Source organism: Macrobrachium rosenbergii, chromosome 41, assembly GCF_040412425.1.
Source record: "Macrobrachium rosenbergii isolate ZJJX-2024 chromosome 41, ASM4041242v1, whole genome shotgun sequence".
Taxonomy (NCBI): domain Eukaryota; kingdom Metazoa; phylum Arthropoda; class Malacostraca; order Decapoda; family Palaemonidae; genus Macrobrachium; species Macrobrachium rosenbergii.
Window position 1 is genome coordinate 81,540,929 of NC_089781.1, and position 22,895 is coordinate 81,563,823.

General features: G+C 35.3%; 1 protein-coding gene across 1 annotated transcript in view; it reads right to left on the bottom strand.

Moving 5' to 3' along the window:
- Positions 1-279: 279 nt before the first annotated feature.
- Positions 280-22,895, bottom strand: part of LOC136826929 (large neutral amino acids transporter small subunit 1-like) — a 117,272-nt gene continuing 94,656 nt past the window's right edge. The window contains exons 6-11 of the mRNA XM_067084506.1: positions 11,082-11,223; positions 5,983-6,106; positions 5,123-5,323; positions 3,074-3,305; positions 1,283-1,375; positions 280-407 (exon numbers count right to left, since the gene is read on the bottom strand). Coding sequence (XP_066940607.1) covers positions 316-407; positions 1,283-1,375; positions 3,074-3,305; positions 5,123-5,323; positions 5,983-6,106; positions 11,082-11,223 — 884 coding nt within the window. The 3' untranslated portion in view covers positions 280-315. The remainder of the gene's footprint in view (positions 408-1,282; positions 1,376-3,073; positions 3,306-5,122; positions 5,324-5,982; positions 6,107-11,081; positions 11,224-22,895) is intronic.

The window sequence follows — 22,895 nt, forward strand, 5'->3', positions numbered from 1 at the left end:
CTACTTTACGTCAGTAATTTTTATTCAAATTGTTTATTTTTTCCTCTAATAGCTAGAAATTTGTCAACAAAACAATTTCGCTATCATTCTCGTATTTTTCATTTTAGAAATCACCTTACTGCATCCTGCGGCTCTCTGAGTCAAATTTGCTATTTATTGTATTAATTTCAAATTCTTCTCAAATTCTTCTCACTTCATCTTTTGGTTCGTTATTTGGAAAGTAGATGGTGACGTCATAATACTTTTGTGACTGGTTTCTGTGGTTGCTTTTTTTCCTCTCTCTCTCTCTCTCTCTCTCTCTCTCTCTCTCTTTTCCTAATCTTGTCCATCCTCATCAAGAGGTTCATGAGTTGACTGCTCAGGGCTCACGACGAGTAGTACCTTCTGCAGGAGGTGAGTGATGTCCCCTGTGGATGATAATAATAATAATAATACTAGTAAAGACCCTTAAGAGTAATCATGTTATTTAAATACGAAGGTTAAATAAGACTCTCTTAGCATACTTTACGATTTAACACAATAATAATAATAATAATAATAATAATAATAATAATAATAATAATAATACCGTTATCATCATCTTTCACCCAGTAGCTATAATGATCGGTATACTATTAGTACTAATGATGATAGGGATAATTTTTATAACAATCATCATCCATAAAATATAATAATACAACAGCAACAATACAACAACGACAATAATAATAATAATAATAATAATAATAATAATAATATATAATAATAATAATAATAATAATAATAATAATAATAATGTCCAAAATATTCATTTGCATTCTATAAAAATACGGGCTAATCACGGAGATAGCGTCTGTGCTGACACACAAGGCAAGCCTCATCTAACATTAAATATAACTGAAATTTCTGAGAACATTTTAGAAAACTTCAAAAGTGGGAATTTTAACAGCAAAAAATATGTGTATACTTGTACTGAAGAATTTCAATTTCAGTAATCACAGTTGGAATTTTATCAATAATCTGCCTTAAGCGAATATTTAGATCATGCTGTTGAATACATTTTATGATAAACAGCATGACTTATGGTAAGGGGAGGCAATAAACTATGTCAGTTCGGAACTGTTGATGAATATTTATAACGAAGTGATTAGAAAATAAACATAAAATGTATGTCCTCAAATAATAAATGCATACTTTTCAGTAGTTTTCGGGCAAAGCCACACTGCCCCCATCATCATCTTAGAGAACAGAATACAGTGATAAGAGAAGATCACACGAACGAGCAATTTATTTCAAGACTTACTGTGCATATTGTTGAGCCACCTGGGTTTAAACTTCCACATGACACAAGCGAGGTAGACAGGGATGCCAGAAAGAGTCATCAGTACTCCCATACCTTCAAGGAAGGAATAAAAAACAACTGCATAAGTAGACTGATCTGACAATGATGCAAACTGCTTTGTAACAGTGATTTTCCAAATTTATCATTATTATTATTCAGTAGATGAAACCTATTCATATGGAACAAGTCCACAGGGGTCACTGACTTGAAATTCAAGCTTCCAAAGAATATGGTGTTTGTTAGAAAGAAGTAAGAGGAAGTGAACGAAAATACAGAGAGAAGAAATCCCACTTATTAGAAAAAAATAAATCAATAAAATTAATAAATAGATAAAAATGTATTAAAATGAAAGGAGAATAGTATTATGTGATTTTCGACTATAAACAGGGCTTTGTATTAAGAAATTTCAATAAAGTTCAAGACACCTCTATTGTTTCTCCTTGTTTCTTTAAGGTCTGGTATGCCCGTCCCGAGAGCCTTTAAGTAAAAAAACTACTTAAAGGTTACACGTTCCAGGTTTCAGAGTGACCGGTATAGCACGTTGCCTTACAACTTAGTCCAAAAATTTTCCTTACAATATGAAAACCAACGAGCAGCCTCTCACGCCCAATAAAAGAATTGGATGTGAATATTTTTGGCGTTTGCAGTAGATACAATAATGATTTGGGATACAGAGGAGAAACTGCAAAACCAAGGAAACAGTTTGGAAATGTTTGCAAATGGAGAGATTTGAGAGAAAATGTAAGAGTATGGTTATGAGTAAACGAAAACCAGGAGGATGGAGCAAATGTTAAAATGGATGGGAAAAGAATAGGTGATTTGACTGGTAAAAGTATTTAGCAGTAAATACAAAAACGATGGTGGAATGAAAGAAGAGGTAAACTGCAGAATAAATGATACAAGACTGGGAAGAGACTTTGAGAGTTTTTGGAAATCAGTGTCAAAATATATTGTTGAGTCAACTCCCCTTCATAGATGCTGAATCTGCATGATGGCTACGTACGAAAGAAAAAAAGGCTGAAAGTGTGGAGATGAACCATTTGCATAGCATATATAGTGAAACAAGATGGAAAGGTGGGAGAAGGGAAGCATCAATGTGTTTTAAGATGTTCTGTTAGAATGGAGGGCTATAGGTTGGTGAAAAGAACGTATAATTTGATAATGTTAGGAAGGAAGAGGGAAGGCCTAGAAAGTGTTGTATAGATGGTGTGAAGGAGGTATGGGAAAGGAAGGGCCTTAATATCCAGGGATCGCAAGTGTTTTCGCAAGATAGAGGTCAGTGGCAGAGTGCGCACGAGGCAGGGGAGGTTCGACGCACTGCTGATGAGCTTTCTGTTAAAGTTTATGAAACAGCTAATATTGCGGAAGTTTCTTACATAGGGATTTATTCATGATTCACCAGTTATAGAGAATAGAACAGAATATAGAATTTAGGCCAAAGGCCAAGCGCTGGGACCTATGAGAACATTCAGCGCTGAAACAGAAATTGACAGTAAGAAGGTCTGAAAGGTGCAACAGGAGGAAAAACTCGCAATTGCACTATGAATCAGTTGTTAAGAGAGTTGAGGGAAGTAGGAAGAAAGAAAGAGAATATGAACAGAGGTACAGTAATAGTAATGAAAGAGGTTGCAGCATTCACTGACAACACTACCCTCCTACGGGGGACTATTGTCTTCGTATTCTCTAGAACCAATCTCTGTTAGGGGGAAGCAGCTTAATACTGAGAAAAATATAGTTATGTAAAGAATTTACCTGTGCTAATTGGCTCTGTTATCATGGGCACCACGACCAGGTAGACGCAGCAGCCAAAGAAAATCAAAGGAAGAGCCATATGAACCTTAATAGGCCTCTTCAGGTTTGGTTCTTTCTTGCGGAGCCACAGAAGAGCCCCGATGGCGGCCCCGATACTGAGCCACAGCACAAACGACAGACAGTTGATCAGGAAGATGATGTTAGCGCCCAGCATAAACAGGGATAAGACGCACTGTCAAAAAGAGAAAAATTAATAAGTAACTGGAGTGACCGAGTACCTACAGCAGGTGATGACTTATACATTAATATAATGTAAACAGGATAGACACAGAACACTCACAGACACAATATATATATATATATATATATATATATATATATATATATATATATATATATATATATATATATATATATATATATATATATATATATATATAAGTAGGCAGTTAGATAGACAGATAAGCTGATAAGCTGATATATGTTTTTTTTCCGAATAAGCACTATTTATTTGTTATTTGTACTTGCACTGTACCCTACATCACTTCATCAGCTTTAATTTCTGTTTATTATGTTAAAAGAGAAGAATATTTGGCAACTCTTGAGTGATTTACGTCCTACAGAAGAAATATAAGATAAAAATTTGACGAAGTAAAACATAAATGTTCCCAATGATGCAGCCATATTTTACAATTAAACTTACAGAACAGAGGGTCTTTTCCTCGTCAATATAACAGTAAGATTAATTAAAACTGCAGTTATTTTATCTTAAACACGGATGAAGACGATATATCAAAATCTATCGCACTTAAACACGGGTGAAGACGATATATCAAAATCTATCGCAATCTCCCTTGTGCCAGCTAATGATGGGATAAAGGAGGACTAGAACGTGAATCGGAAACTCCCGAAGGACATAGTTACTGCAGTTGGCCCCTTCACGGAGACAGGTCAATCCCGCCGACTTTGATCTCCTAACTTCCGCAGTTACTACTCGCTTCATAAACTTCAATAAATCAGTGGGTGCAACGTCGAGGTTTTAATCATTATCATTATTATTATACCACACAAAAACAAAGACATTATCAGATAAGATACTGCGAACCGATGATAAAATTACAAATAATTAATGGTAAAATATATGAAGAAAATTTGAGTAGTAAAGGTGGAAGCTTAGATCCTGCTGATGATTCAGAGCCAGAGAAGATACGTGCAGACAAAAATTAGTAAAAATACATTATGATAAATTATGCATTACTCTAATAAAAGATTTTGGAATTTTAAGGCCTTTACGTCCGGAAAGAACCCGAGTGAACAATGCTATTAACATTGTTTTCCTAACAATGTTAAAAGCGGCTTGGTAACTCTTAATGCTTCACACAATTTAAACGGAGGAATTCTCAGGCTATCTTTAAAATTATTTTGAAAACAATTGCTTGATATAATATTCGATTGCAGCTGTGTTATGGTTAGAGGCTACATGCTCACACACTAAAGGGCGGATGCCAAATTAATGAGTATATATATATATATATATATATATATATATATATATATATATATATATATATATATATATATATATATATATATATATATATATATATATATATTATATATACTCATTAATTTAGCATCTGTCCATTAGTGTGTGAGCATGTAGCACTAACCATAACACAACTTCTGCAATCGAATATTATATCAAACAATTGTTTTCAAAATAATTTTAAAGATAGCCTGAGAATTCTCCGTTTAAATTGTGAGAAGCATTAAGAGTTACCAAGCTGCTTTTAACATTGTTAGGAAAACAATATATATATATATATATATATATATATATATATATATATATATATATATATATATATATATATATATATATTATTTTGCTAACATAAACAATGGGAAAGAAAGATCTAGAAAGAGTTGTATAGATATGAAAAAGGTATTAGAAAGAAATGGCCTTAATAACTAGTAAGCGCTTGAGTATTACATATCAAAATAGATAGCTAAATAGAGAGAGAGAGAGAGAGAGAGAGAGAGACTCACAGTGACAAGCAGAGCAGGGACGGGCGTGCGCGCGCGAAGATGTATGAAGGAGAGGAGAGGCGGCAAATGTCCCTCTCGAGCTCCGGCCAAGAACAGCCTCCCGGAGGTGAACAAGATGCCGTTCAGGCTGCCGAAAGTTGACAGGGCCACGAACACCGGGATCGTGTACTTCAGGGGGCCCAGCACTTCGCTGCCGAAAGCCTGAAAGGGATATGAATTATATTCATTCCAATTCGTAAGTCTAGAACTGAGTTGCGTTGTTCAGTGGTAAGGAAGTATATATAATTGGTATTGTTTCTTGATATCTCGCCTTAGTTCTTACTACTAGGCTTGCAAAATTTGGTTTAAAATAGTACACCCGAAAAGTCGCGGAGTTTACTAGTTATGCATGCCTGCTTCATAAATAATTATTATAGCTGATATACAATTATTAAAAGAAAAACATTTAATCGTTAAAATAATCGATTAGTTTTAACTGTATGAAAACAAGAAAGTCATTAATCTTGAGGTTATGAAAACAATTCTACACTTTTTTTATGATGTATCACTTGAAAATTCCTCAAATAGCACCTCCGGCAACAACACTCCAGATTTACATCTAACATAATAATAAACAAGATTTCGTGGTTACTGAAAAATATCAGCAATTAAAAAAATAGCGAAAATCTCGACCATGTTCCTTGATAACAATCAAAATAACCCGTCCCATTAAACTAAACACAAACAGTATATCTCCCTTCCTAATCAAAATGCATTCTATTGCCCCTGTATCAAGTCATCTACTAAATTTAAAAGCAAATGAAAACAATCATAAGAGATATGTCCATTTTTCCTTCAACAACTAACACAAAGATACTCACCACAGCCACAGCATTGGACGTGAGGACTTCATGTGGCGACAACACAGCCAGATAAGCAACGTTGACAAGGACGTACACCACCGTCACCATCGGCAGCCCGATCCAGATTGCCCGAGGAAGGTTTCTGTGGCAACAAAGGTCACGGGGCGGAATAAGAATTTGCATCGCCACAAAGGAAGGGGGCTTATTTCTAATCTGGTTGGTGTCATTTACAAACTGCACACAAAGGAGAAGGAATGGTTTTGTAGGTAACTACTATTTTATATATATATATATATATATATATATATATATATATATATATATATATATATATATATATATATGTTTGTGTGTTAATTAGAAATAGGTTTGGTTCCGCATTTTGCTGACGAATGACTCGCGGTGAAAAAATTTTAGAATATCAATTGACATAGATTCGCTGTTGCGCAGCCACTAACACTAAGCAGAGACTGGTGGCATGGGCAACCTAACACATGAAAAGAGTACAGGCAGAGAGAGGAAGCAATGCTCCCATCTGACAGTTCTCGGACGAGATATCAGTGCAGAGGCTGACACTGCTCAAGACTTAATCTTAGCTGTGCCTGACTTTGGTTTAGAAACATCTCATCGCATTATTCTTTCACACTTTGGTTTCAAGGTGCTGGAAGCTCTTTGGTTCGTTTAATGCGCACATTTGGACGCATTTACTTCCTTATTATAAAATGTACTCATATATCTGCTCATAGGATTTCACGGCAAGTAATGCGTGCATGTCCAGATTCATAAAAACCTTCATGAGTTTTATGGTTTGTATGAAAATTTCATGTAATGAAACCCAAAGATTCATGTGTCCGCCATTCATTTTAGCCCACTAATCGCGTTACTTGTGAGAATAACCAGCAAAGTTCTGGCAAAGGAGATCTGTAAATTGAAGATTAATGCAGCAATATTGCTTAAATGTATGAAGGGTTGCCTTCATTTTTTATCTAATAGCGTCAGTCTTCAACTGTCAATGTGTGTGTATTTCATGATGCACTTTATCCTTACTTCTCTATAGCTCTGCTCAGGTGCAGTTTCTATAAAAAATAATACAAAAGGGGTTACAATGCTAATCTTCAACGTTTGCCATGCATCTGTTTTATCATGTATTTTAACCGTTTTTTTCTTTTTCCTAAGATCGACGACATCAATGAGCGCATGAACTTGCTGACACTTAACCATTCTCCTTATCCTGGAGATGTTGATGCCCATTACAAACATGAATTAGCTCTTTCTCTCTCCAGGCTCTTAATTCCCCCCACTTTTTTTTTTTTTTTTTTTTGCAACATGGAAATGGTAAGCAAGGATTTTTAATCCTCATTCGGGAACACAATGCAACCTCCCGTCTCTTCTAGCTCACGAGTTCTCGACAGCCATTGCTTATTCCGTCATGCTCCGAGTTTTTCTTCTTCTCTCGGTGGTCCTTTCCACGGCTCCGTTGTACCCCGTCTCGTCTAGTCTCGTCTTGCCCTCGCCTGCCAAACTTAAGTATTTAAGGAAGGGTACGGAGAGACGGAGGCATTCACGGGGTAAACAACACTCCTTAAGAGCCGGGACAACAATGGAAGACTTTAACAATGTTGCAACAAGAGGCTTCTTTGCCCTCGGGGACGGACTTATTTATCTCTCCGAACTTTCTCTACCCCTCTTCCAATATTTTTTCTATCCACTCCCACCCACTGGTCTTCGTTCTCTCTCTCTCTCTCTCTCTCTCTCTCTCTCTCTCTCTCTCTCTCTCTCTCTCTATCCCTGGAGTAAAGAAAAACACTTACGCACTTAGTACTCCTTTTTGCTTAGACGGCCTACATTCTTCATTTACTTAGTCATCACGCTTTATTTCAGGTGACAGATAGTTATGCATGCCCAGTGCTTGCCTTTACGTATAATGTGTTGTTTGTCACCTTCTGCTGAACTCACAATTATTTTCTTTACAGATGAGACAACACAGGCCAGCTCCTGTCAATTTTCTTTACATGCCATTCTCGTGCTTTCCTTTTGCGGTACAATACAATACACTGTCATAACAGTCTTCCAGATAAAATTCTTTCCGTCCGTCATTACTGCTGGTCAAATTCTCAGTCTCATCATCATTATTATATGTTGCAACTTTATTACAATCTTGTCACTACATATTTCACCATATTTTTTCAAGTCTGACTATTTTGCCAGGAAATAATATTCTTACAGTGCCAGTATCACATTCTTACATGGCAGTCATTACACCAAGCTATATCAGTCTTATAATTCCATGGTTACTGCATGTCATAAAGCTCTTATATTAACACTATTACTCCATTTCAAAAGCTTTTCACAGGTCCGCCATTACTCCGTGTCAAAACATTCTTACAGTCTCACTGATAAATTGTCATAACATTCTATAGTCCTATCATTCCTCTGTGTTATAACATTCTTAAAGGTCAATAATGCCCAGTACAGTACTGCACATGTTATTTTTTTTTTTTTTTTTAGATTCTGGCTATTACAAACAGTCAAGTAAATAATCACATGCATTACTATATTCAGAGAAATACGTATTGCAACCGTAAGTAAATTTTACTGAATTATGCTGGAAAATATTAAGTAATTATTTTCCCTAATTTCGATAAACTTTGATAGATCACAAGAATATTTCTACAAACTTTTATATTACTAAAAATTATGACGTCTTCCCTAAAAATTACACATTAATTTTAAAAAACATATATAAAAAATGCTATTCAGTGTAAGCATAAAACCACGAGGAAACGTTGGTTAAAAAGACGAGGGAGAGAGACACTGTAAATCTTCTAGGTTGAAAAACGACGCCTCTTCTCTTGGCATTTCCGGCTCAGTTCACAGCATCAAATACGGCAACAGTGGTACCAGATCCGCAAGAAACCTTTCCAATCACAATTAGCGAAAAACGAAGAAAACATTTACTTCGAAAATTATAGGAAAAAACCCACGTGTAAGTTGAAGAAATTCTGCACAAACACGCCGTCTTTTAAATTTTCAAAATAAAGCGCTTGTGTCTTTTTTTTCGGTGAAGTTCATCTGGTGTAAAATAGATCTGGCAGTCTTGGCGGTTCCCTTAGCTCGTAGGGTTGCGTTTATTTATAGCAAAAGTTACAAGGCCAAAAGTGTCATTGCTTTGCTGGGCTATTTTCTCAAAGCTGCGACTATACTGAAACGATGCAAGACTCCTTGATAAAAATGTACCTTTAGAGTCGGGTCGTTTATGTATAAACCTTCAGGACAGTCTCTCGACCTTCTCACACGCACATACACACACGCGCCGCCATATACAGTATATACCGTATATATACTGTATGTGTACTTATATATATATATATATATATATATATATATATATATATATATATATATATATATATATATATATATATATATATACTGTATATATGTGTGTGAGTACGTGCGCGCATGAGTGTGTGTGTGAAGTTTTAATTTCATGAACGTTTTCTTGCACAGGAGATTCAATCACGACTCAAAAGCTAAAGTATGAATGTGGCGATGATTATTGTCAGACATTTTCTGGGGATTCACCCTCTTTACGGGTATAGCCTTATATATATATATATATATATATATATATATATATATATATATATATATATATATATATATATATATATATATATATATATATATATATATATATGTATATACATGTATATATATATATATATATATATATATATATATATATATATATATATATATATATATATATATATATATGTGTGTGTATGTATATATATACACAATATATATATATATATATATATATATATATATATATATACAGTAGAACCCCGGTCCTCGACCGTACTAGAACTCGACATAATCGGATTTCGACACGAAATGTTGAGTAAATTTTGCATCGGAACTCGAACAACAAACCGGAATCCGACCTGATGAATCATATGATGTTTGTAGAAAAAAGAGTTTCGGGCGGCTGCCGCTAGTTGGCGTTGTTGGTGGCGTTCTTCCCATGCTATTTAAAAGCATTTAAAGCCCACACATGCTGCTGCTGTTGTTTGGAGAAGTACACCTTGTACAGGTATATATCATTTTTTTGGCTTTCTGCACTGAATTTTCATCCAATCATGGGTCCCAATATGTTAGGGAATCATAATATTAACTGAAAGATGTTTTACAGTGATTTTGTACACTATTCCAGTAGACTCTGTATGATATTTACCATAAATACTGAATGTTTATGTAATTAGTACTGCGATACACCACCAGGGTGGCGCTGTGGTTTGTTTACATCTGCCACAGGCTGCTGAGTTCCGACGTAATTTAGGAAATTTTTCTTAATTTTATGATAACAGACATACAGTAATTCGGCTTATAAATACTGTATTATTAATTTAATGTGATAATCAGGCTTGTTTTTCAATGTTATCATTATTAACAACAGTTTTCGTGTGTACCCATTACAGTACATTCTGGTAGTGCCTATAGGCTACCTAGCCTAGCCTATGGCGCTCGGTCTATCATCGGTAATACGGCCGCATTGGTCGTAGGCCAATTTTTTTGATACAGTGTGCATTTAAAAATGTAAAAAGTGCTTCTGATACGGTAAGTTATTCAACTCTGAACTTATTCAATTGTAATTTGTGTAATGTTTTGCATAAAAAGGTAAGGCTGGGGTAATGACTGGTGGTCAGGGATTGATTAATCCATTTTCATTTATTTCTTATGGGAGAAATTAACTCAGAATTCGACTAAATCGAATCTCGACGCTTCTTCTGGAACGAATTAGTGTCGAGGTCCGAGGTTCTACTGTATATGAAGATTCTGTAAATGAATGGAGTACCTTTCACTACCATTGTATTCCAGAATGAAATCACAAATAAATACACAGACTACTGCAAAAGTAAATATGAATTTCTTTATTATCAGTGAAAAATAATGGAAGACAATCTAAGATAACAAATAAACTGGCAGATAAACAAGAATAAGAGATCCGAAAATATAAGAGATTAAATTAAATGCAAATGATAATAAGATTAGATTAGCAAAAAAAAAAAAAAATCCGAATTCAAAAAGAAGGGAGCCACAGGACCTACCTGTAGGGGTCCTTGAGTTCCTCCGTGACTAAATTCAGGTAATTCCATCCGCCATAGGCGAAGAGACCGGAATAGAGTGCCAGTGCCAGTCCGCCTATGTTGTGCTCTCCCTCCCAGGCTCGGTCTAGGTTCTCCGTGTGACCTGCAAAGGTACATAGAGATTAATAACGAATTATCCAAGGGAAAGGTTATACGTAACTACACACACACATACACACACATGTTCTTCATTGATCTTTCGGCTAGCACGCTGTTGGCCCAGCGCTCGACTCTCCGATCGTCCAGTGAAGAATTAGAGGAATTTATTTCTGGTGATAGAAATTAATTTTTTGTCATAATGTGGTTCGGATTCCACAATAAGCTGTAGGTCCCGTTGCTAGGTAGCCAGTTGGTTCTTAGCCACGTAAAATAAATCTAATCCTTCAGGCCAGCCCTCTCTAGGAGAGCTGTTAATCAGCTTAGTGTTCTGGTTAAACTAAGATATACTTTTTTTACACATATATATATATATATATATATATATATATATATATATATATATATATGATATATGTGTGCATAAAACACACACACACACACACACACACACATATATATATATATATATATATATATATATATATATATATGTGTGTGTGTGTGTGTGTGTGTGTGTGTGTATAGACAGTAAACTACGTATACAGCAGTTAGTCCACTGTAGTTGTTACAGGTTACAAGCAGGTTGAAGATGGGGCATGGGGCTAGCAACATAACACCAATGACTTGCTTAGAACTGATTTGCAGACCCCCTCTAACTCCATGACCCTAAATGAAGGTGTCTGTATGTATGTATGTATGTATGTAAGTATGTATGTGTGTGTGTATGTATGTATGTATGTATATATATATATATATATATATATATATATATATATATATATATATATATATATATATATATATATATATATATATCCAATGTAATGTTTCCATCTTGCATCGACCTAGCTGTAAGCGTGACAGTAGTAATAAAAGTACTCATAAATTATCTCCGAAACACCAAGTTAAATATTATTCAGCTTGAAGATGTATAGACTTAAAAAGTACATGACAGCTTTAGGTTAAAAAATATGAAAGTAAAGAAAAAATTAAAAATAAATCCTATGAACTCATCCCTGCATCAAAAGAAATCCCCGGGAGCTAGGGTGATTAATATTCCTTTTTACAACTGCTCAAGACATGTTCTAATTAACAGCGTCACTTAAAAATGACCTTGAGTCTATTAAATAAAAAAAAATAAATAAATAAATAAAAATAAAAAAATAGTCTGTGACTTGTCATTCAACTCTTGCTCTAACGCTTCTATTCACACTTAGGAAGTGAGCAAAGTCATACTCAGAGCTAAAGGTACCCATTATCATTAGGCTATATTCAGTAAAAGGTCACAGTACTCAAATACAGAAAAAACAAACACGCCATCCCAACCTTGCTTCTTCATTTCCAGCTAACGTACCAATTACAATTAATGTATATTCTCTGAAGAAATAAAATGAACTTCTACATAAAAAATAAAGCAGGTATGGATGGACCTTTTTAAAATACAGCTTCCTCCGTACGTCCTTGATAACAAAAGAGCAGATTACATTGTCCTGGGCGTTCACTGAGACACCAATTAACATCAAGGGATATTCTTCAAAGAAATAAAAAGTAATATTGTATATAGAAAACAAGTACATATTGCTAACCTTCGCAATAAAGAGTATCTCACGTACGGCGCTGAACAATCGGGGCGATTACAATGACTTTAACGTTCTTTGAATAAGAAATAAATTGAAAACATCAAAGGAACTCACGTATTTTGAAGTTTTCTAGTCACATGATCAGATCCTAGTCAAGAAACTAAGCAGTAAAAGAAAGATGTGCCTGTACTTATTGTAGAGTCGTTTCTTATTGTTTGAATCTCGTCTCAGGAACGCACTTGACTCCAGAAGTTTCTTGTCAGAAAAAAAAGTCTCTAACTGAAAGTGGGTCTAGTGATAAAATGCTGACAATATGACGAAATCGACTGAAAGCGTGAAAATGTGTGAACAGACATTTCTTAAATTTCGTTTTCGCGCAATGGGCATGCCTATCCAGAAGAGAGAGAGAGAGAGAGAGAGAGAGAGAGAGAGAGAGAGAGAGAGAGAGAGAGAGAGAGAGAGAATGGGCGCAGTTATGATGCCAATAGATCACGGAATTCCAACAAGAGCGGAGGCGTCATAGTTCGGGAGATAAGGAGGGAAGGGGGAGATTGAGGGAGGTGGAAGGAAAGAAGAGGTGAGACAAAGGAGCCAGTAAATAGGGGCAAGGTGGAAGCTTCGATAATTATGTGATTTTCTTGTATACAAGGATAGGAGGACAAAGGAAAGGGAAAAGGGTAGGCTTTCAGTAAGAGGACAAAGGGAAAGAAAAACTATGCTTTTATTGTAAAGTGTTTTAAACAGGTTAGGTTTTTCACGGATTTTTCAATGCTTCCTATGACTCTTACCCATTGATCAACGTGGAAACTGAACTGATTCCTGTAATGGGATACTCTTTGCTCTTAACACTACTAAATCTTACTAGCTACTTTTTAAAAAGTTCAGCTATCTTTCTATCTATGTACGCGAGGTCAAGTTTTTTACCATAGCATTGCCTCACTGCTAATAAACATGGGACATTTTTTGTCTTTAATCGTTATACGTATATATTTCATACTTTATGCTCCTGAAATATTTCGTGGACGTTTTAAACGATAACAGGCATCACACTTGAATTGTGCTAATTTTGACACGAACCCACTGTCGCTGACTTTTATCAGTCACAACTAAGCCAGTTACAAGCGCATGGTGTGTGCTTGACTGGGTATTAACCCGGTATGTATCCACCTTTGTCAGAGTCCAGGGTAAACTCATGCTAAGTAAAATAGATGACCGCACGAAGATATCGTTTATTAATAAAAATCTGTCGACCACACAATGTAGAAATGGGTGTATATAATACTTTGATCCCCGAGGGGCTATAGTACATTCACATCAGCCGTGCATTTGGTGCCTAGCGCCGTAGGAGAGCTGTTAATCAGCTCAGTGGTCTGGTAAAACTAAGGTATACTTAATTTTTTTCGTCCCTTACAACGCTCCTGATTGGCTAGTGGTCAGCCAATCACAGCGCTAGAAAATGGCCAGTGCACTGCAGTCTCTCTCAAAGCTCAGCTCAGGAGAGTGAACATCACTCCGAGACCTGAGGAACATGTCTTTCAAAAGTGATAACTTTCATTAAACCTCAGTTTTACCCAAAGAATAGTAGTGTTTCCCAATTTCATCACTAAACATGTCAAGCCAATGGTTGAAGGATTATAATGTTATATGAATTATTTACTTCAATAAACTTAATGGTAAGATATTTGGTAGTGAAATAAACAAGAAATTTTTAAAAATAAAATGTATTCTTTCATTCCTTACATGGCATCGCAGTGCATTCATCATTTATCGTCTTGTGTCTCATAAAATTTCGTAGCTTAAATGTCATGGATGGCAATGCTACCTAAAAAAGTATAGGTAGGGCTATCAATCAATATGAGAATAAAAAGCAAGCGATTAAGAATATTAAAATGTGCGGGGATGCACGCAGACTATAGCCTATCCCGGGCAACCAGCCAGCTCCTTACACATTCCTTAATTCTAGAGGAATCTCTTGCTTTTGCTTGTCGTTATTTGGGGCCATACGTGAATGACGCTTGTATGTCAGATCTTGCAATCTAGTTCAATAAACGAGCCTAGAATTATGTAATGACTCGTCTATGGCCGTCCGAATAAAGAGGTAACTCCTCTACACGGGTGCGACCAGCTGCACTTGACAGTAGGCCTACGGTAGCGCCCTTTCAGGGGCCGCAATACGGAAAACAATTAAAATGACTAATTATAGACTACATACATGGAGTTGCCTTTGGAAGGAAGGCCCTGACTATCTACACCAGCCTGGAGAATTAGTCCCACCAGTAAGCAAAGCTGCTGTAACTGAAATAAGCAACATCTCGTAGATACATAGAAAAGTATGGTATGTGTATGTAACTTTTTTTGTAGGGGGGCGAGGAGGCTCACAATATTAGTAATGTAGCTGATTGCAGACGGCCATAGACGAGTCATTACATAATACTAGGCTCGTTTACTGAACTAGAATGCAAGATCTGACATACAAGCGTCATTCACGTATGGCCCCAAATAACAACAAGCGAAAGCAAGAGATTCCTCTAGAAGTGAGGAGTGTAAGGAGCTGGCTGGTTGCCCGGGATAGGCTATAGTCTGCGTGCATCCCCGCACATTTTAATATTCTTAATCGCTTGCTTGTTATTCTCATATATTGATTGATAGCCCTACCTATACTTTTTAGGTAGCATTGCTATCCATGACATTTAAGCTACGAAATTTTATGAGACACAAGACGACAAATGATGAATGCACTGCGATGCCACGTAAGGAACGAAAGAATACATTTTACCTTTAAAAATTTCTTGTTTATTTCACTACCAAATATCTTACCATTAAGTTTATTGAAGTAAATAATTCATATATCATTATAATCCTTTAACCATTGGCTTGACATGTTTAGTGATGAAATTGGGAAACACTACTATTTTTTGGGTAAAACTGAGGTTTAATGAAAGTTATCACTTTTGAAAGACATGTTCCTCAGGTCTGGGAGTTGAGATGTTCACTCTCCTGAGCTGAGCTTTGAGAGAGACTGCAGTGCACTGGCCATTTTCCAGCGCTGTGATTGGCTGACCACTAGCCAGTCAGGAGCGTCGTAAGGGACGGCACTAGGCACCAAATGCACGGCTGATGTGAATGTACTATAGCACCTCGGAGTAGGTGGCGCGTAGATGACAAGCCAAAGTAACACCATTTTTTCATCAGCTAATATGGTATGGGTTTACCCTGGACTTTGACAAAGGTGGATACATACCGGGTTAATGCCGTTTGACTGGAGGTGGGGAGGGTATGTACAACAACACTTATTTACTCTTTCCCTTCTATAATCTTTCGGTTTAGCTTCTTTTTGTGGCAACTACTTCATTTCAAAATAACACTTCGTTCCTTTAGTCTTACCTGATGCCTTATGTCATAACTACAGTACAATTTCATGTAGTTTCTTTATACAGACAAATCTGGCTGCTCAAAACTGCCTTCGTACAGTCTCTTGGTAGAAAGACTAATGTTCTATAAAGCTTTTATCCAATGGGTGCTTCATTTTGACTTTTTTTATTGCTAAGGAAGTCTATAAAGTTTGTTACTCGTACTAATTTTATTAAAGTTTTTATTTTTTTATCTTGAGAACTCTCGTGATGGCGAATTTGTATAAAAACCCCTACATTAAGACTCACTTATGTGGGCAACGAAAACTCACTGTGAAATCCTCTGATTTTATCTTTTTTGCGCGTTACTTTTTTAAATGAAAAAGAAGTCTAAAATAATGCTGGTTTTGGTCATTTCTATAACACCTTTTTACAAATTTTTATTAGACCATGAAAGTTCATAGCCTAGAGTAATCCAGAGCTTTATTCAAAATGATTTTTATGGTATGTAGCATATCTAGTAGTCATGTCCGTACCCAATATACGAAAACATTTCTAGACATTTTCATCCCGTTTATACTCTTTATTTTTTCAGTCCTTCGTTCTCCAGTCTGGGACTATAACTTATAAACGTCCATTTTCAAGATTAGCATCCCATTCAAGAGTTCAAGATCTTACCTAAGATTAATCATCACAAACAATACAAACGGTACGGGAGTAGTTCTTATCCCAGGAGAACGCCTGTTTAAAAGCCAGACCTTTTTTGAGTTACTGAGAACCGAGGAGCCATTGATTTAATGAAATAGGCCCAGAACAAAGGGTGAAGGTGGTCGTTATACAAGAAAGTGGTCGTTGGCTCAGAGAGAGAGAGAGAGAGAGAGAGAGAGAGAGAGAGAGAGAGAGAGAGAGAGAGAGAGAGAATCAGCCGATGAACCCTTCTACGGGAAGACAATAGGAAGTTTACAGAGGTTACCGAGCTGCTCTCTTGGGGAGAGAGAGACGGAGACGGAACCCAGGAAAGTCACAGACACAACTGCTGAGAGAGAGAGAGAGAGAGAGAGAGAGAGAGAGAGAGAGAGAGAGAGAGAGAGAGAGAGAGAAAGTATTTCTAACACACGGAATTTGAAGAAGAAGAAGAGCGAGAGACGCAGGAGTAGAAGGATGGAGATATGAATGAGATTTCGATACATTTTCGTTACATAAAATTGGGGAGCGAGAGAGAGAGAAGGGGGGGGTTACGAAAAAAAAAAGAAGTTGAATAAAACGCAGGCAAAAAGGTAAATTTATTCCAAATGAGGAAAAGATCAAATTGGTGAAAGTGGTTCGTGCCTCGATGACCGGACCGAGTGAGAAGGGGCCGGAGGATAGGAAGGAGGGGGGAATCCCCCTAGATATGAGAGAGGAGAGGGGAAGGAAAGAAATGGCGTGATTTATTGGCATTGACTTTTTAATGGTTATTCTCTGATATCTTTCACTGAATGTGGTTTTTTTTTTCATATCTTTTAACGAGATAGAAATTCCCACGTTTTGTGTATGGTTAGGTGATTCGTCATTTATGTGATTCATCATTGTTAAATGCAAAACTCATCAGAATATGGGACAGCTAAGAAACGATTTGTCTTCAAATGTTTATCTGGAGAGAGAGAGAGAGAGAGAGAGAGAGAGAGAGAGAGAGATTTAGAGAGAGAGAGAGACCTAAGAGAGAGAGAGATCAACATTATCATTTATCAAAATTTACCTATATAACCTGAGCACCTAAAACTGCTTCCCTAAACACATATAAATATGCATTTCTATTATATATATATATATATATATATATATATATATATATATATATATATATATATATATATATATATATATATATATGCCTCTTTGTGGCCACACCTTTCTTCAAGCGTAAAACATTATTCCTCTCTGTAAAAGGATTGTCCTTTGTTTTAAGTGAAAAGCACCTTAGCATCTACTATAGCAGTTACGAACGCTTTTGTCGTTTCGTTCACTATCTCCTTTCGAGATATTTCTTTTACCTAGTGCTCTTACTTTTCTTTTAAGAATCTTACATATTTTGCATAATCAAAACACAGATTAGCTAAGTAAAGGACCGTGAGTCGAAAGGCCTAGTAACCACTAAGTTGTTTCATTTTCCTTCGTGGCATTTGCCTTTATCTATACACTCATCAAGTTCCATATCTTCGTAATTCAGTTATGTATACACACACACATACATAAATAATATATATATATATATATATATATATATATATATATATATACATACATATACATACATACATATACATATATATATATATATATATATATATATATATGCATTTACAATATATATATAGAAGTTGGAAATGTACAATACTATAAATAGACTTTATATACATATATATATATATATATATATATATATATATATATATATATATATATATATATATATATAGATAGATTAATATATATATAGATCTACATCAACTTTAAATTTAAAACTAAAACTCGTCCACTGAGTTAGTTCTCTTCCCAACAATTCTCATAAAAGACCTATTAGCTCCTTCTCATCACACCCACACAAACACGCACACACACACACACTCTATTCTTCTTCTTCTGCTTCTTTAAAGGAGACCTGGGGAGGGCTAAGGTGCTGATTGCCAAACTTAAAGGCCGCTGTAATTTACGTTCTTCGAGGGCTGGGGGGAGGAGGGAATGGGTAGGAGGCTCATTATTGGACTGATTTTGCCCAGATTTTTCCTTCGATTTTTCTTGGTAGGAGATGCTCTAGGTTTTATTAAATTTTGCTCAGAGGATAGCATGAAAAACGTATTTGAAAGTTTAATGTTTCATTTTCCAAAATCGTTCTTTCAAGGAAATATCCCAAGGAGTTAATCAGCATTGTAAGGGTAAATTGTTTTTTATACACACACACACATATATATATGTATATATATTTATATATATGTATATATATATATATGTGTGTGTGTATATATATATATACTGTATATATTTATACATATATAAATATATATATATAATATATATATATATATATATATATATATATATATATATATATATATATATATATATATATATATATATATATATATATATATATATGTATATATATATATATACTGTATATATGTGTATATATAGTATATTATAAATTCAATAAATACATATATGTATATATATACACATGTATATATACACATACATACAAACATACATACATGCCAAGCGAGGGGAAGATAATTTAATCCTTTACCTAAAAAAAATCACTGCGTCCAGTTGACATCGGCTGTTCATTATTTACCGGATAATTAATTGACGTTATAGTTTGGGTGCAGAAGGCGCTGAACTAACCGCCTCATCAAAAAAAAAAAAACTTATAATTGCAGGGTTACATTTTGGCACCAACCATTTTAATGGGAGGCGTGTATTTATCCCCAACACACATATATACATACGCCTACATGCACACACAAACACAAACACACACACACACACACACACACATATATATATATATATATGTATACATAAATACATATATACATATTAATATACATATATATACGTGTGTTTGTGTATGAGAACGTGATTAGAACAGAATATCCTTCAGTTGTAAAATAACCCCCAGGCAATACAAATAACGATTAAAAAAAAACTAAATGTTTATTCAGAGTACGGTTGACAAAAGCTGAAAGGAACAGAAGGTTTGCGCAATCTTATTTGAAGGTTGGACGAACACTGAAATGAGGCCAAAGATGAATTTGCAAAAAACTGCGTGTGAACTTACGTAATCTCTCTCTCTCTCTCTCTCTCTCTCTCTCTCTCTCTCTCTCTCTCTCTCTCTCTCTCTCTCTCTCTCAGCTAGATGACAGTAACACAGTAGGTATATCGTTGACTGAGGGACGTATGATTTGTTAGTTCTTGGATTGGTAACCCAATGATTTCGGAAAATTCGATCACATGAGCATAAACGGACAAAGGCCTGATCACGAAAAACTAACTCAGAAACAGAAGAACAGCAATTAATGAAGCCAACGTTTCCAAGGAGATAAGACACACACACATTAATTATATATATATATATATATATATATATATATATATATATATATATATATATATATATATATATATATATGTATATATATATATATAAATATCATAAAAATTTATACTGTGATTTGTACATATATGTATTACTAAAACGTCAGAAAAATTTGAAACGTGATTTGTTCAAGATAGTTGAAGCCACAGGAAAAGCTTGCACTCTGTCGTTTTTTGAAGATATGTTTTTACACGAAAGTTCTTTGCACTGTCGTTTTTTTAAGTTTTATATATATATGATATATATATATATATATATATATATATATATATATATATGTATATATATATATATATATATATATATATATATATATATATATATATATATATATATTCGTCTTTAAAGGAATGAAGCCAAAAGGTCAGACCCTTCCGTTTCTCATATACATACCCATCCATGGCCGCTCGACTGGTGGGATTCGAACTAGGTGGAACCATGTATCTATCAATAGCAAAGACTGGTGCTATATAAAACCATTAATATGTGATTTACTTTACCCCGGGGTCAGATTACGCCCAAAGGGAATTACATGGAATCGCATGTAATAAGTGCATCTACCATGACCAGGATTCGCTCCTGTGCCTTGTTGGATTGAGATATGAATATTAGAAATGTCATGAATATTAGAAAATTCATGACATTTCTAATATCAAACCTTCAAGGTACAGGTTTGAATACAGGTCAGGGTAAATGCGGTTATCATACATAATTCCATTTGTTGTACGGTATTGCAAAGTAAAGTGAATTCCATATTAATGGGTTATTTTTTCTCTTTTTCACTTTCTACACACACACACACACACACACATATATGTATATACAGTGTATATATATACAGTATATATATATATATATATATATATATATATATATATATATATATATATATATATATATATATATATATATATATATAAAGGCCTTTACGTTACACGGGGTGGCTCCAAGGAAATCTATATGCATTAGTCACATTCACATCCAAACTTTAACAGCAGTGTATATGTGTACGTAAGTGTTTATTACACAAAATTATCCACCATACCATATCACATATCATCTTCACCTGCCACAGTGACACATCTTTACTTACATACTTATATACGTTACGTAATTAGCCGTATGGATCATGTATGCCCCTGTGTATCTTACGTATCTTGGCAAGGATGCCAGCCATTCAGTGAGAAACAGAAGAAGGAGGCCACAGGAGAGTCTCCTCTGACAAAGGGCCTTTTCTCCTAAACTTCTCTTTCATCTGGTAAATAAAGCAGCTGTTTCTATTTAAAGCATCTCCTCCGTATTGTTTATCCTCTATTTCCTCTCTTACTTGGTTCCCTTTGTTAGTGCAGTACCTCCAGTCTTTCTGAAGCAGTTTCATAATTTTCTGATTTTGTGTCATCTTTATGTACTTTGTTCGAGCTCCTAATTAGGTCATTGCTCTTGGTGTCCCTAATTCTTCCAAACGATGTGTATAGTTGCGCCTTTTGCGTAATTAATTACTGATTTCTGGAATACTCAAATACTTATCCTCCATATTTTTCATCTGTTCAGCTAACTATTTAGGCCAGTAATCAAAGCCTCTAGTTCTCCAACGTAATTTGTAAGTTTTTGTTTGTTATATTAATAAATTTCTGTTATATCTGAGTTTATTTGTAAGTTTTTGTTTGTTATATTAATAAATTTCTGTTATATCTGAGTTTTTTTTTTTTTTTAGCTCCAAACCAACTTCATATAAATTGGATAAATTAGATTCTCTTCAGCAAAATTTCATTCTCTGTTCTAGATTTATACGATTCTTTTCCTTCTTCGAACTTTCTTCTCAGAAGCAACAGGTTCTGGACTGGATGGGGGCGGGGAGAGGGGGAGGGGGTTGTATAGGAGGGTCCCAACGCGAGGGTGGTATTGAACTCACCCACCCACCCACTAACTTGGTGGTGTGGGTGAGAGAGAGAGAGAGAGAGAGAGAGAGAGAGAGAGAGAGAGAGAGAGAGAGAGAGAGAGAGAGGGAGAAGCCATGGACGGGAAGACCGGGGATTAGCCAATATAGGAGAATGCTGCTGGAAATCGGGGAAATTCAAAAAAAATTCTGAAGAGTTCCCCGAGGTATTTTTAAAGGTTTTCAAAGGACAATGGCAATATCTGCTGAGGAATTTCCAATTCCATATTAATATTATACTACATTCTTCGTTGGTTCCATTATTTAGTTTTTTGTCAACAAAACAATTAGAGGACTGCTAAGAGAAAGCTTTACGAGAGCAACAAGTTTCCAGCGCGTCCCAACCCAGAGGGTAAATTAACCAAGTTCATTAACTGGATGGAACCGAGTCCTTAACTTACACCATTCATCAGAGAGAGAGAGAGAGAGAGAGAGAGAGAGAGAGAGAGAGAGAGAGAGAGAGAGAAAGAGAGAGAGAATCTTGCAGAGGCCAACCAAAAGTCAAGATGGGAAATATATTTTCTCACTGAACGCTGCGGTCTTTAAGTGTTACTCCGGTTCTGATGGATGAGGGGAAAAACGGTTGAAGAAAATGGCGGTCAATAAAAGAGATAACTGAAATTTACGGCTGAGTGACGGCCAAAAAGAAAAAAAATCGGAGCAAACTTTTTT